At 38.2% G+C, this 16956-nt stretch overlaps 1 protein-coding gene across 9 annotated transcripts in view; it reads right to left on the bottom strand.

Moving 5' to 3' along the window:
* Positions 1–16956, bottom strand: part of LOC117421393 (dynactin subunit 1-like) — a 102821-nt gene that overhangs the window by 73497 nt on the left and 12368 nt on the right. For 5 of the 9 annotated variants that reach the window (XM_034035751.3, XM_034035754.3, XM_034035753.3 and 2 more), the window contains exon 1: positions 4639–4969. The exons of 1 other annotated variant lie outside the window; for it this stretch is intronic. In XM_034035751.3, the coding sequence (XP_033891642.3) occupies positions 4639–4671 (33 nt within the window). In that variant the 5' untranslated portion in view covers positions 4672–4969. Of the gene's footprint in view, positions 1–4638; positions 4972–16956 lie in introns of those variants that run through there. 3 more of the 9 variants (XM_034035752.3, XM_034035759.3, XM_034035760.3) reach the window with 2 other exon arrangements.

Genomic DNA, 16956 nt, shown 5'->3' with positions numbered 1-16956 from the left:
AAGCAGTGATGTATAAAGAAACACCAGGCACACACAGTGTTCAGAGAGCCAAGCAGTGCTGTATAAACACACAGGCACACACAGTGTTCAGAGAGCCAAGCAGTGCTGTATAAAGAAACACACACACACACACACACAGTCTTCAACAGAGAGCCAAGCAGTGCTGTATAAAGAAACACACAGGCACACACAGTGTTCAGAGAGCCAAGCAGAGCTGTATAAAGAAACACACAGGCACACACAGTGTTCTTCAACAGAGAGCCAAGCAGTGCTGTATAAAGAAACACACGGGCACACACAGTGTTCAACAGAGAGCCAAGCAGTGCTGTATAAAGAAACACACACAGTGTTCAACAGAGAGCCAAGCAGTGCTGTATAAAGAAACACACACAGTGTTCAACAGAGAGCCAAGCAGTGCTGTATAAAGAAACACACACAGTGTTCAACAGAGAGCCAAGCAGTGCTGTATAAAGAAACACACACAGTGTTCAACAGAGAGCCAAGCAGTGCTGTATAAAGAAACACACAGGCACACACAGTGTTCAACAGAGAGCCAAGCAGTGCTGTATAAAGAAACACACAGGCACACACAGTGTTCTTCAACAGAGAGCCAAGCAGTGCTGTATAAAGAAACACACAGGCACACAGTGGCAAATGAAATTTAATAGAGAAAGGTGTAAAGTATTGCATGCGGGCAATAAAAATGTGCATTATAAATATCATATGGGAGATAGTGAAATTGAAGAAGGGAACTATGAAAAAGACCTAGGAGTTTATGTTGACTCAGAAATGTCTTCATCTAGACAATGTGGGGAAGCTATAAAAAAGGCTAACAAGATGCTCGGATATATTGTGAGAAGTGTTGAATTTAAATCAAGGGAAGTAATGTTAAAACTCTACAATGCATTAGTAAGACCTCACCTAGAATATTGTGTTCAGTTCTGGTCATCTCGTTACAAAAAGGATATTGCTGCTCTAGAAAGAGTGCAAAGAAGAGCAACCAGAATTATCCCAGGTTTGAAAGGCATGTCGTATGCAGACAGGCTAAAAGAACTAAATCTATTCAGTCTTGAACAAAGAAGACTACGCGGCGATCTGATTCAAACATTCAAAATCCTAAAAGGTATAGACAATGTCAACCCGGGGGACTTCTTTGACTTGAAAAAAGAAAAAAGGACCAGGGGTCATAAATGGAGATTAGATAAAGGGGCATTCAGAACAGAAAATAGGAGGCACTTTTTTACACAGAGAATTGTGAGGGTCTGGAACCAACTCCCCAGTAATGTTGTTGAAGCTGACACCCTGGGATCCTTCAAGAAGCTGCTTGATGACATTCTGGGATCAATAAGCTACTAACAACCAAACGAGCAAGATGGGCTGAATGGCCTCCTCTTGTTTGTAAACTTTCTTATGTTCTTATGTTCTTAACATGATTAGCATACAAGTTTCTCATTTATTTAATAAAGACTGTCTGTCTCCACATTAATGGGGGATGCCAATGGTGATGTGTCCAGCCAAGAGGTCAGCACTGTGCTGCCTACAGTATGTACTGATCTGCCTTGTTCTCTGCAGCCTTTCAACCTTGGACACAGAAGAGAGCCACATCTTTATATCAGCCATGAGAAATGGAATCCACCCCTTTTTTCAGGTCAATAGTAAGATAACTCATTCAGCATAATGACTGTAGATTATACTATATCGGTGTAGGAACCACATGGATGGTCAAACACAGCAAGTTACATTATGATTACACTATTCAATGCTGTGTTTTGGCTGTGTGGTGTACAGATCTTCTGTAGACCACGCTGGCATCCACAAGATGGGACATGACACACTATAGTTAATTATGACAACAATTACATAATTCAGACAGCGTTGCGGTTCTCATCTGATGCTCACCAGGCAGGATTTACTTAATGTGCTCCCACAGATGGACAGGCAGACACAGACTCAGACATACAGAATACACAGACACCCACTTATATTGCTGGAGAAGATGGTGAATAGATATATAAATCTCCTTCCTAAATATAAACTGACATCTTAATAAAACCGCACGTATGAACACACACATGACCTCATGTTAAACTCTTCCTCAAGTTTTAGTATTACAGTTGGAGATGACAGCCTTGGCAATTATGGACAAGCTGTTTCTCAGACTAGACGCAGGGTGAGATATTAAAAGATGATTTTAAATGTACAGCTAAATTAGAATCAGTTGAATCAAGTGCCTTCGAGTTGAACTGATAATGAGAAAGGTACGCTGTGTACATATCTCAAATACAGCAAGCCTGTTACTTGGGGAATCACCAAGTATATGAATAATGCTTTCCTATGGATAAATACACTTACAGAATAAAGCTTTTAGCCAGTACATGCACATACACATACAAAGGATACTAATAAGTATTGCACAGTACCTGAAAGGTTACATGTTTATCGTATTATAACAAATCTGAAACATCTATGGGTGGCTAGGAGCTAATGATAAAAGTTTGGTGCAAAATCAAGTCCTTTATCATGGATAAATGGATGACCCTAAAAACGAATCTGAGGTGAAATATGCACCTCATCTACAAGTCATCCTTATTTTTGAGAAACTGTCACGCATTTTTTTTTTTTTTACTAGTTAAATCAGCAATGACATCCTGCTGCACCCTTTTAAGTAAATGATTTAAACTTCTTTATGACCTACAAGTGACTGTCTAATATTTATTTAGTTGCTCTATATGCTTAGCTCAACAGGTAAGTAAATATTTGTTTTTTCAATTTATAAAAGTATAGAGCTGCAAATAAATTAAGACACATTTAAATAAAACAACACAGTTGCTAAGCAAAGTAGGCAACCAGCCACTGGTTAAACATTTATACAGTTGCACACAGGAGCACAATATATGCCCAAAACAAAGAGTATCATTAAACAAATGAGTTCCATTTAAACACCGATGGGAAAAGGGAAAGAACAATGCGCTCTGTTACATAAAGGAGTTTAATCTGTCAGTCTACAGTATACCAGACATGCCCGAGAATAACTTCAAAAGCAAGCAGACACAGTACTGCATGTATGTCAGTCAGAAACAGCACAAGCACATTTCTTACATGTTTTCAATGGTCAAGCACAGAACAGCAGGGGAGTACCAATATGAAGGTATTTTCCACCAACAATGTTGGGCTCAATCATGGACTACCACACACCCCACCAAGCCAAGAGCCACATTACCACTAATGTAGCTTTTTCTGAGCCTATTGTACATGCCAAACCATGCATGCCACTTCAGGTGGTAAATCTACAAAGCCCCTTCACTGTAAACATGTGCATCCTGACATTGCTTACTCTAGCACTATAAACAGTGTTTTTGAAATGCAGAATTACACAATTAAAAGGTACATGTAAAAAACAAAAGGAAGGATTAAGGCTGTATTTTCATCTCTGGGATCTGAGGGTGTTGGTCTTGGGCTTGTATGTTATTTCTACATTAGAACACTTTGATGGAATTATACAGTGTTACTAAATATTTCCTGTACAATGTTCTATACATTTAGATGTGCAGGGCAGATAGTATAAAAAACAGTAACACTGTATTCAGCCATAGTTACAGCAATGCCTATTGATGAAACCTGTACGCACCACAATAATAATAATAACAATAATAATAATAATAATAATAATAATAATAATAATATTCTCCCTGATTGTGACCAGATCACCATGAGCACCACTCTGAAAGCTAGAATCTATTGATTGACTTTTCCACGCCCCTACCCCACATCCCTAAATTTAAAGAACAGGTTGTGTGTTCAGTAGAAAGATAGGATTAATCTGCCTTGCTGAGTTGACTCAATATCATGATATAATTGAGACTGTCGCCTCAAAGCAGTACAACTGGTGTCCCATGGCAGAGGGAGGGGAGAAACACTTACAATCAGGGTTAGAATATGGAATACAACACCATATGGAACACAATGCTTTGTGTTATACAATGTGCCATGCAGGTTGTGGACACACAATAGTACTGAGTAGGTAGGACTGATCAGACACTGGACATGGAGGATATTTAGGTTAGTTATCTATGCAATAGTGTACAATATTCCTTTTTTAAAAAAAACAAAAACAAATGAGGATACATTTCTACAGTCTGCTAGCCACTGCCAGCAGAACGTAAAGGCCTTGGGTTAAGACTCCACTTGAACACCGCCCCCTCCCCCTCCCCAATGACTGCATGTCTGTAGCCCTGGGTTAAAGACACTGTAAAAGTTAAAGCCAGCACTTTCAATACGAGACATGTCCTCCCCCTTATTTCTCTCATGGCAGGTTGGCTTACTATACTGCATTTGTTTTGAAATATCTAGTTCCCCTTATGCAGCTGCAACAGATACATTTCACTGTGCAGCAATGAAAAAAAACATTGAAAAAACGTAACTGGACTAGAAAGAGACATTTTTAACAGCAGCAAATGCTTTTTATTTATTTCTTTATTTATTTTAAACAATGCAGTAGTACAACTCGGCTGTCATTCAATGTATACAATCTATTAACAGAAACAGGTTTAAAGTAGCTTGAATGACAGTCCTGCTATTATGCGGATGTGCTGCTTCTAAACCTTTTTTTTTTTTTTTTTTTCTATTTTGTCTACTTACCCGGCTGTATGTGTGTCTTTTGGTTAGAGCCATGCTGCTGCTGTTTCTGAGCTCCTGTTTTGTGCTATGCTTTTTTGGAGGGTGTTTCAATGATTTTGTCTGTACTGTAATGATCAGACCATGGCTGCTAGATGCCCAGAGAAGCAGACTGGATTCACAACTTCTCTACAGCCTGCCTTACGCATCGAGGACAGAACCCCTCTCGCTGTCTGATACAAAAGTAAATCCCCTTTGGTTTTCTGCCTTCATTTGAAAAATAAATCAGATGTCAAAGCCTCTGATGAAGGATTGCACTGCGCTATTGCCGGTCCTGCCGACTGTAGTCTACAGTACTCTACAGTAGGGTTCCTGGCAAGCAGGCTCTGGCTCAGTCTGGGTCCTAGTGCTCACTGCATACAGCCTCAATCATTAAAGATGTGTCATTCAGTCCCCACCCCATTTCATCCTTGGGTCTCTCCAGCAGACTTTAAATGAAAACAAACACATGCATTGACTGTAAACATCTTCACGGAACCTTAAAGTCCCGACTTTAGTTTGTTTATTAAATACGTTATATGTAGACACAATTACAGTGTAGTTGGTTCCTGACCTTCTGTAGCCACATCGTGGTATTGATTGTTTTTTGGATTTAGACGGTGTGTGATCTGCTCTTGCATTTACTTTTACGTCTAAAACAAGAAGTCTACATTATGTTTAGTCTGCCATTGGTCTGGTCAATGAGTTGGCGACAGCAGCAGCACATCCATTTACTGTACAGGGGACTGGGGAGGAGTCTGACACTGGGATTAACAGCTTCGGCTAGGAAGGGGGGCAGGCGAGCTATGCTAACTTACGCTGGGGATCAAGATGTCCTGAACACACATATTTAACCTTTTAAAAGTCCAGGAGAAAAATGGAAAATGTTCATTTGGAATCCAATCTTTAGTACTGCAACCATTGACCCTGTTGTTGAGCTACCAAAACTTTACCAAATGACAGATATCACACCATATTGTCATTATTTTTATTAGCAGGTTGCTAGTTTGGATTCAGCGGCACAGCTCTGGCCACATGTTAAGGAGGGCTCACCTTTATTGAAGGAAGTTATAGTGCTATTGAGGCCAGCTGCTAGATGACTTGTGATCACATTAACCACATGTACAGAATGTTGACTTAAAAAACTACTCTATCAACACACTGATGAAGCAGTCAAATACAGGATTGCATTCTGTAGATAAATGGTTCATGATCCAAAGAGATGATGAACCAAACCATTAAAAACATGTTCTTACGTATCATTAATATTCTTACAAGTGGCTTATTGTGAATCGTTAAGCTTTCACGCCTCAATTTTCTGTTCAGCTTGGGTGAAGTTAAATCTATCCTGCCACTAAGCTGTATACTGTATTACTTTGAATTACTGCCGCCCTTGAATAAGCACCGCACTCAGGATATCAGATTTGTAATAGACGCCACCCTCGAATAAAAGTCGCTCTCAATAATGAACCATATACATTTTTTCCCTACCCCAGCTCAAATAAATGCAGCCCTTAATAAAGAAACACATACAAAATACAGTAAGGCAAAACATTTCTAATAAACAAAATTAATTTAATAAACTTAAACAAAATGTATTTAAAATAATTACACACTGGTGCATGCAGGTATTCTACTATAAAGTTTATGGAACCGAAACAAAAAAAGAATACGGTAGGTACACAGCACTATGTACTGATACTGGTGTAGGAGTAAATTCATTAGCACTAAAATATATTTAATTATATATATATATATATATATATATATATATATATATATATATAGGAATTAGCAAAAAAGTAATACATTTTAGTTGGAATGCAGGAGCTGTATGATTTCTTAAATGCATTTATGTTTTGGTTGTATGCACGGTAAACGCTGCATCCAGATTCTGATCCAGACAGGAAGTTCGGAGAGTGGGGGGGTGGCGTTTTGCAGGAAGCAGAAGCTAGTGTAGCTCTCGCTGTAGCGTTGCTGTTTAGGGGATAGCCACGGGATGAACTCATCTTCCTCTTGAAGCCCCGCCTGGATCAGGAGACCGTGCCTGTTTAGTTGTCTTGCTGGTTGAAGAGAAAGAAGCGCACCGTATATTAAAGAGTTCAGCCCTGCGACTCTCAGAAACTGCAGTAAGAAAAGAAAGGGAAAATAAACCTACCTCCTCAGTGTTGAATTGACATTTCTGTTATTATTTCCCTCTCCACGCAACACTGGTATGTGTCCTCACCTATTCAAACACTGATCTGCGAGCTCAACAGCTTTCAGTTTAAAGTTGTAGGACTTCTTCGATCAAGTTGTAATCCGCAGAAATTAACTTCAACATACACCTCCCTCAAACACCGCAATAAAAAAACAACACATTTCGCCTTTCGAAAGCTATAGTACTTCTAATTACCGCTGCCCTTGATTGAGCGCTGCAGCTGTTTTTAGCAATTTAAAACAAACGCTGCCACGTTAATTCAAAGTAATACAGTATTTATCTTGCATTTGCGGCAGATATGGGCCCCACTGGACCCTGCATAAATGTGAAGCACATGCATTTGTGTCACATTAAATTGGTTTCCCACTAACCTGACAAGACAATTTATATATTTATATCTCAAGGCTCGACGTTAACATATATTTTACCCAAAACTCTTAGGGCCTCATTCACTAAACGGCGATAAATTACAAGAATTACCAGGTGGCAGGGGGAAGCCAAACTGCATGCAAAAACAAAGCAGTGATCGCTCTGTTCACTAAGCTAATTATATGCACAAATAAACCGAGCTCAACTATTCATTTGCAAGTTGTTGCATCACGCAGAATTCAACACACAGAACTATGCATGAGGTTTACACACACTGTATTATAGTATCTATAACAAACATGTTGTCAATGTAAAAAAACAAGTTAGAACAACGCAACAGCCATTTAAAGTGGTGATATCAAACACAAAAGCCCAAGTTAGGAGAAGCAATTGGGGCAACCTTGTCAAGCATCAAGCAAATAGGCACAATTGGAAAGGTGCTGGCTTCTTTTTGATCGCTCCACTTTACATTGAAATGCTCATTCCCTTATCAACTGGGTTGTAACCAGAATAAAGATGCTGAGACACACATGTGCCAAGGAAAGTGCTCAACACAGACTGAAGTGTTCTTGTTTATCCTTACAAGCACTACTACAGAGAGAAAGACAGACAGGGAATGGGAGAGGCGTCATCACAGGCGCAGACAAGTATGGTTTGAGAAGACACACGGACAACATGCAGGTAAGGCACAGGTAGACGAGGGCACACACGGACAGACATTTAGCCCATACATACAAGAATACATCAAAGAGCATGAAGCAGTATATTTTCAACAATGAAGATGATGAACAAGACCAATAATGGCAACGAGTGCAAGGGATAATGAGAATGCAAGGTAAGTGTATGGGAAGTGACAGTTGATGGGGCAGGCATTGCAGATCCAGGGCTGGGGTGCTGGCGTATTTTTTTTTTGGTTGTGCATTGTCAATGTTTTTTGTTGCAGATGCGACTTTTGAGCTGATAAGGGAATGGTCACAATGCCCTTGAAGTTGTACAAAGAGCATTTCAATGTAAAGTGGAGCGATCAAAAAAAGAAGCCAAGTTAGAAGCAACAATTGTGTGAATGTTGGGCCCCAGCACCTTTCCAGTTGTGCCTATTTGCTCGATGCCTGACAAGGTTACCCCAATTGCTTCTCCTAACATTGGGCTTTTGTGTTTGATATCACCCCTTTAAACGGCTGTTGCATTTTTCTAACTTGTTTTTTTTTTACATTTTTGTTATAGATATCACTTCTTTTTTTACTTCATCAAATAATGAATAAAGTAAGTGAAAGATATTCGAGAATGTGTATGGCAAATAGACAGACAGACAAGACAAGAGAGTAATAAGTAGAGTAATATAAGAGAAATGAGAAAAGATTTGAATGTAAAATAATGGTAGAAGGGACTTTTGGACAGTATTGAAAGTGTAAACATTGTATTCTTATAGTTGCATCAGTGGTGAAAACAATATGTCTATTTTGGTAGGTATTGATATATTGATATTTACGTAGGTACAAAACTGCAATATTATGAATGGTTAAAAAGGTACATATGCATGTCAGTGCTAAAGGGTAGAATACTAACACATTTTAATGCTGGAAAAAACATTATTCTCCTTGATATAGTGGTGTTATGAACTTAGGCTAATGTAAGGCATTTGTAAAGCATAATATCTCTTTATAAAAGGCTATATACATGTCCTTTGCATTTCTTGGCCATGGTTTGACTTCAATAAGTGCATCATTTGCATGCACCCATTTCCCAGTAGCACCCACAGCAAGAACAGACACATAGTGTCCTGAAGTAACACCCTGTCCTTGGTATATGATAATGGAAGCTAATTGGTAATTCCTGTTGTCCACAGTAATTTTAATCTTCTGCACAGCAGTAGACTTAGCATTGTGTCACTTTGTAACTGTCCCGTCTGGTTTGGTTTCCCAAAGCATAAGATGGACTGCAATTATTCTTCCTGCTGATTGAATAAGTTCACATTTCACAATTGGAGAAATTTTGCATTGCCTACATTTGCTACCAGGAATAATTGCCCATTTGTCATTTCTATAAATTATTTCTTCCAAATACATGGAATCTGTACCAGCAGGTACATGTAGAGGATAAATATACAACACCGCTCGGTTTGATGAGCAGTAGTTACATGTAGTGCATAGAATGTCATGACTTATTATTACTGAAACCATGTGAGATACTTCAGGACAAATTTCAGACAATTTGGTGAGAAACTCTGCAACATCTTGCTGCTCACCTCTATTGAAAGGTTCTCCTAAGAAATGACAAATATCCACAGTAGTTAGAGACGCAGTGGATGGCAAGTTATCCTATTTGTAAACAAAGCTCCTGATAGCCTTTTGCTGACTGTGTTTTAATGAACCCTTCAGAGATTGCAAGGGAAGAAGGCATTGCAATGTTGAAAGCCCCTGAATGGATGTGTAACTGCAAGTGTTCTCTTGGAAGATTGAGGCTTTTGCTGTTCCTGAACATTAAATGATGGCTTGGTGAATGAAATGCACACAATTTTTTTCCTTGTGTCCCTTGTATGTGTTAGTCTCCTTCAAGCTTATCAACTTAAGACAATAAATCCCTCTGAGCCGATGGTACTCTTCAACTGCAGTTTGACATGTGTAAATGCAGGTGGGGTTCAAAGTTGATAAGGTGGATACCGCTTAAGGAAGTAACTCTGGAAAGTGCAACGAAACTGTGTCCATAGGAGAAAATGGAGTTACCAAGATCCATCATAACTGTTTTTAGAGTGATACCCTGCCATTTGTGAATGGTGATTGCATGAGCACCAATGACTGGGAACTGCTCTCGAATAATGTAGACTCTATCCATGATTTCAAACTTTGAGTGTAAACATTGAAAGGTATGGGTAACTCCATTGTTAAATTTGATGGTTATGGTTTTGACCATACTTGTGTTTTCAAGATAGTAGGAAACAGCTTGAAGCTTCCCTATTGCCCCATTAATGAGACCAGTGGCAATGTCAATGTTCTTGCGAATTTGCTTAATACAAATGCAAATGCGATACATTTACTACCAAACTAAATACAAATGCAAATATGTGACAAATGCTAAATGGACTTCAAATACTTTCCCATACAACAAATGTTAATTTAAGAGGCCTTTATCCAAGGTGACATACAAGGAAAATAGTTTATATAATAACAACATGCACAGTAATCACGTAGTTATGTACCAATATAGGAAGCAAGTTACATAAAACAGTGTTTCCCAATCTTGGTCCTGAGGACCCAGTGTTTGCTGATTTTTGTTCCAACTGAGCTTAAAATTACTGAATTGAACCCTCAATTGAATGAATAATTTGTCTAATCAGAGCATTTGAATTATTTGTAGCTCTTAAATGGCTGGCTGCACAGGCCTCAAACAGCACTAATCTAGGACTGCCTAATGTTAATTCAGGTAAGGTAGTCCAAGATTTGTGCTGATCAGGGTTTGTGAAAGCAGCCAAAAGAGTTGAATATTTCAAGTTATTTCTAACATTGCATTAAGTCACTAATTGTTAGTTCAATTAGGGGATCAATTTAATAATTGAGAACTCAGTTGGAACACAAACAGCAGACAGTGGGTCCACAGGACCAGGTTTGTGAAAAACTGACATAAATGACGAGATATATGTATAGATTTATATATGTGTGCATTGCACAATTATTCTTTTTACTTGTTTTGATTGTTCGGTTTAATAAACATGAAGTTCTCAAAAGTGTCCTTTAAGCCCTTGTTACACGAGTCAATTTACTAGCAACTTTTATCGCCTGCGACCAAATCCTGTGTAACAGCCCTGACAACGTATTGTCAACGTTCTGGCAACTGCGTGGCAACGCGATTGCTTGAGTGGACAGCAATCCTACTCCAAGCAACAGGTTCCAGGCAATATCCAATCAGAGCACTGGTGTGTGTCACGTGATTCTGTCTGCTACAGTGAAAACAACACTTGAAATGGAAACGAAAACCGCAATTACCTGGACTCAGGAGAAATAAATACTTCACATAAGAGTTTTATGAAGGTTGGTCAACACATCGTCATTCTGGTAGTGGACTATTTTGATAACAACCAATGCTGGGAGAGTTACTTTTAACAAGTTTTTAAAACTACTTAAAATCTTTGTCCAACTATCGTTAACTACGCCCGAACTGCACCTTTGTTCAGGTCTCCCCTTCTTAATATTTAAAATACCTTTGTATAAAAGACAGCAATAATAATAATAATAATAGTGGAATAAAAATGTAGCTACTGTAACTCAGCTAAACCGATGGGATCCGAGGGATGAACAATATTTTAGAAGAGGAAAACGAGAGGCAAAACTCTCCGAACTCAGTGGGATTCTAGACATTAATAGCACGGGAACAGCATATAACAGTAGGTATTTTACAGCATTTAAAGAAATTAAGAATTATCGTTCATTCTTATCTACGTGTAGTACTGTACGTTAAATTGAGTTTTACATATTTGGCTTATTTGCTTTTATTCTGTAAACGTTACTACTTTATTATTATAATTATTAGTTGTTCAATTATTTAAAGATGACAGTAATACTAAGTAGTTGTACTGATGCTTGGTATTTGTAAGTATATGACCTGAAAACAAGAACCACGTGACGTAGTTCTTAAATATGATTGGATATTGCTTGGATTAAAGGCAATTTGTATCGAATGCGGGTTAACTGTTAGTTGTATCGTGTAACAGGTCAAATCCCCCGCGGTGACGTCATAGGCAACACGTTGCTACAATTTATGTTGCCAGTTCATTGACTCGTGTAACAAGAGCCTTAGTTTGCATCTTTCAAGTTGATCAACTTTACCAGAAATACTGAAGTGTCTCTCTACTTTATTATGAGCATTATTATTGAAAAGAATTTAAATGCATTTGAAACAGAAATATTTTTGAAGCTTTCCCATGATTTTAAATTCAAATGCAAATTATTATATTTCAGAATATACAAAAAACAAGTCAAATGCAAATAGTTCAGCAGATTGCATTTAAATTATTATTTTTTTATTTTTTAGCAGACACCCTTATCCAGGTCAACTTACAATTGTCACAATCATATCACATTACGTTTACATACAATTACCCATTTATCCAGTTGTTTATATTTGTAGACGACACAAAAATAGGAGGAGTGGCAAACACTGTTGCAGCAGCAAAGGTCATTCAAAATGATCTAAACAGCATTCAGAACTGGGCAGACACATGGCAAATGACATTTAATAGAGAAAAGTGTAAAGTATTGCAAGCAGGCAATAAAAATGTGCATTATAAATATCATATGGGAGATACTGAAATTGAAGAAGGGAACTATGAAAAAGACCTAGGAGTTTATGTTGACTCAGAAATGTCTTCATCTAGACAATGTGTTGAATTTAAATCAAGGGAAGTAATGTTACAATGCATTAGTAAGACCTCACCTAGAATATTGTGTTCAGTTCTGGTCACCTCGTTACAAAAAGGATATTGCTGCTCTAGAAAGAGTGCAAAGAAGAGCAACCAGAATTATCCCAGGTTTAAAAGGCATGTCGTAAGCAGACAGGCTAAAATAATTTAATCTATTCAGTCTTGAACAAAGACGACTACGCGGTGATCTGATTCAAGCATTCAAAATCCTAAAAGGTATAGACAATGTCGACCCAGGGGACATTTTTGACCTGAAAAAAGAAACAAGGACCAGGGGTCACAAATGGAGATTAGATAAAGGGGCATTCAGAACAGAAAATAGGCGGCATTTTTTTACACAGAGAATTGTGAGGGTATGGAACAAGTAATGTTGTTGAAGCGGACACCCAAGAAGCTGCTTGATGAGATTCTGGGATCAATAAGCTACTAACAACCAAACGAGCAAGATGGGCTGAATGGCCTCCTCTCGTTTGTAAATGTTCTTATGTTTTTCATCTAGGTAAAATACCTTGCTCAAGGGTACAACAGCAGTGTCCCTCACCTGGGATTGAACCCACAACCCTCTGGTCAAGAGTCCAGAGCCCTAACCACTACTCAACACTGCTGCCCTGAGAGGAACGGTAGTTCCTCGTACAAGTTAGAAAAACTTGTATATAACATTTACATAAAACTCATACTTTTTATATAGGTATATAAATATCAATTGCTGTGGTTAAACGCACCAGCCAAATTAATTAATATGACATGTATTTTTGTAGCTTGCTATTTATTAATTAAATATTTATACATTTATAATATAAACATGTATTCATTTCTACATTTATTGATTTAAAATATTTATTTCTAAATGTATGTATTCCTCTATGCATTTGTTTAAATAATTTATTTATTTCTACCAAATAAATTATTCCTTTATTTATTTTTAATTAAAACGAGGAACTACAATTTATCAGAGATCAGAGATTTAGACAAGGAAGCTACATGCCACTCTTGTGTACAATTCCATTCTATGGTATCTACCCAAACAAACAGGAAACTGGATATTCTCAAACAGGAAATAGAACATTTCTAGAATCGAGCAGAACCTTCAGGTTTTCAGAGAAAGCTGGTCAGGCATGGATGTAAGCTTAAAAAATTAAAACATTTCAACAACAGCCCAGTGGCACAGCGGGCTAAGGCTGTGTGCTCTTCAAAGATGTCATGTTGAAAGTTCAAACAACGGTAATTACTTTTTTTTTATTTTATTTTATTTTTGTGCGATATGTTCTGTTTTAAAATACAAATACATTGTTTAATATAAATGGTGTGGATATCAAACTGCTTGCGTTCCCTGGTTTATTTTGATGTTGACCAGCATGTGGAATCACATGATTGGTAGATGTCCAGTTATTTAGCTTTTCTGTTTGAAAAGTCGCTACACACTCTTAAAAAGTAAAACGGAAGAGGAAGAAGGAGAATAACAATTTTACCTTAGTTTGACGACTCATATCTCATTGTGTATAAGAGGTATTTACTTTTTTTTCACATTTGATGTAATTAAGTTTCAGACTTATGGTACTGGTACAGATAGTAATTCTAAGTGATTTACTTTTGCTGCTGCAACATGGTGAAAACAGCAAAACTTTTGGAGCTGTATAGACTCTCGGTAGTTTTATATTATAAATGTATAAATATTTAATTAATAAATAGCAAGCTACAAAAATACATGTCATATTAATTAATTTGGCTGGTGCGTTTAACCACAGCAATTGATATTTATATACCTATATAGAAAGTACGAGTTTTATGTAAATGTTATATACAAGTTTTTCTAACTTGTACGAGGAACTACCGTTCCTCTCAGGGCAGCAGTGTGGAGTAGTGGTTAGGGCTCTGGACTCTTGACCGGAGGGTTGTGGGTTCAATCCCAGGTGAGGGACACTGCTGCTGTACCCTTGAGCAAGGTACTTTACCTAGATTGCTCCAGTAAAAACCCAACTGTATAAATAGGTAATTGTATGTAAAAAAATAATGTAATTGTATGTAAAAATAATGTGATATCTTGTAACAATTGTAAGTCGCCCTGGATAAGGGCGTCTGCTAAGAAAATAAATTATTATATATTATATATATATATATATATACATACTATAGGGTGCTCAATAGTAAAGGACAGAGTGAATCTAAAGTTTACAGACCAGGAGCTAAATGCATCTGCAGAAGAAGTGTTGGGGAATTATGACAGGCTTTTTGTTTGTTCAACTTGATCTCCTTCCGATTTATTTTGTTATAGTTTAACGGCGGGTCCCGAGGCGCGCTGACTGCTTATTAACAACCCGGAAGAGCGCACCCGCGGGTCGAGGGCGTGGTCAGCACGCTGGAGTCAATGGGAGAACTCAGCCTGTACTTTTCCATCCAGCGAGGTTACCCGCAGTCAGGCTGGGGCCCCGCCCCCTTTCATCTAGAGTGTTCCGATCCCCAGACAGAGGCACCTGGGCTGGGGGATTTCCATACAACTGTCATTCTGGAACCTTCCAGCAGGGTGAGGTGTCCATTCTGGATTGGTTGGAATGGGCACCGCCTCCCTCCAACTATCCTATAAAAGGAGCTGAGAGCTGGATCCCAGGGTCGGACTGAGAAAGAGCTAGAGAGAAAGAGCTAGAGAGAAGAGAAAGCCGACTTGTAGAAGCGTGAGCTGTGGCTGACAGCAGCTTTGTTAAAGAGATTATTAAGGCTAAACAAATAAAAAATTCAGCCTTGAAACCTTGTCTTGCGTCCTTCTTGACACCGCCACAATATTAATCAAAAGTCAGCAAAGCACTCGCTCAGTCAATTAAAAGTTCACTATTTACATTTCAAAAGGTGTTTGGCGAAACGTCACTTTAACATTAGATGCCATTTGATTGCTTGTATTTACGACTGCACCTCAACTCGCACTCTGTGCACATTCATTTATTGGACATTTACAGTTTTGTTTGTATATTTTAAAGCTATTTAAGCATAGCCTGCTTAAATATCACAAGTACATGGTGACTATATAAATATATTAAACATAGCCGAAGGTGTTGCATATACACCTGCCTCGTAATCTTCATATATCCCGGACTGTCTGAGGATGTACGAGTACATTGGAACATTGGAACGCCAGTCGCTATTGAAACAATCTTTAAAAATGAAACATTTCATTTAAACTGGTCTGTGTCACTGGTAGGCACGGCTCCACAATTCGGGATTTTTTTCATTGACCAGCCGTTGTATTGGTATGTTTGCTGCACTAAAGGCTTCCACTAATTCAAACGTGTTGACAAGTTAGATTTTCTTGTTTTTGTGTACTGCGGTGTCAAGATGCTTGTCAATGGTACCTTTTCTTGGATGATCCAAAGACGCATTACAAAGTTGAGCAAAACAAAACGCTGGACCGTGTACAGCTACTGTAGCGCTGCTTCTACTTGATAAAAGAATGAAATGAACAGGAGAGGTGAAGAGTAATGGAAAATACTGTAAGGAAAATAAAATGCATATTTCACAGCAGGCAGTCAAATACACGATATTTGTGAAATTTGTGATATCGCGAATTTTCAGTACATCGTTTGTAATGCGCTGCGACAATTAGATATCAATATTTGGTCTAAATCTAGAGTTGTACGACAGTTACCTGTGGAGTGGTCTGAGGCACGTCTTCTTCGACTTCAGCCCTGCGCTTTTCTTTGTTACACAGGGTTTCAAATTCTGTTTTGTGTTTGGCTTGTAAATGTCTTCTTAAGTTACTTGTATTTGGTGGTCCATCCAGCACAGGGTTGTGTGGGTGTGTTTTTATTTTTGTGTGCCTATGTGTTGATGAAAACAGAAACATAGCTGCCTGTTGTACCAGTTACTACTCTACTGAGGAATGAGCTACGGCACCAACTGAAATGTCATCTACTGTATTACTACAAAATGCTCAGTCAGAAACATGTGTTAACTTGATGTAGTTTCTCAAAGTTTACCACTTACTGAGAATTCTGTTCTGTACAGTGTTCGATTACAGCAGAAACACAATCACTTGAAGTGATTTGTTTTCAACACTGGGTCACACAGAGCGCCTGTAATTCACCCCAAAAAAAGGAAAGTTCAGAGGAATGCAAGAGACTCAGTCTTCCATAAGTCTTCATTAAGGAGGCGGGCCAGTACAATAAACAGCCTCATCCTTTAAGGCAATATCACTTTGTTTCCTATGTGGGTGTTGCAAGCACATAGTTAATGTACTTCAGATTATTATTATTATTTATTTCTTAGGAGACGCCCTTATGCAGGGCGACTTACTATTAATGTCGGGGTTTTGTATTTGGCTATTATCCTCAAC

The sequence above is a fragment of the Acipenser ruthenus genome, chromosome 1, assembly GCF_902713425.1.
Source record: "Acipenser ruthenus chromosome 1, fAciRut3.2 maternal haplotype, whole genome shotgun sequence".
Taxonomy (NCBI): Eukaryota; Metazoa; Chordata; class Actinopteri; order Acipenseriformes; family Acipenseridae; genus Acipenser; species Acipenser ruthenus.
This window is presented reverse-complemented; position numbering and strand designations above follow the sequence as displayed.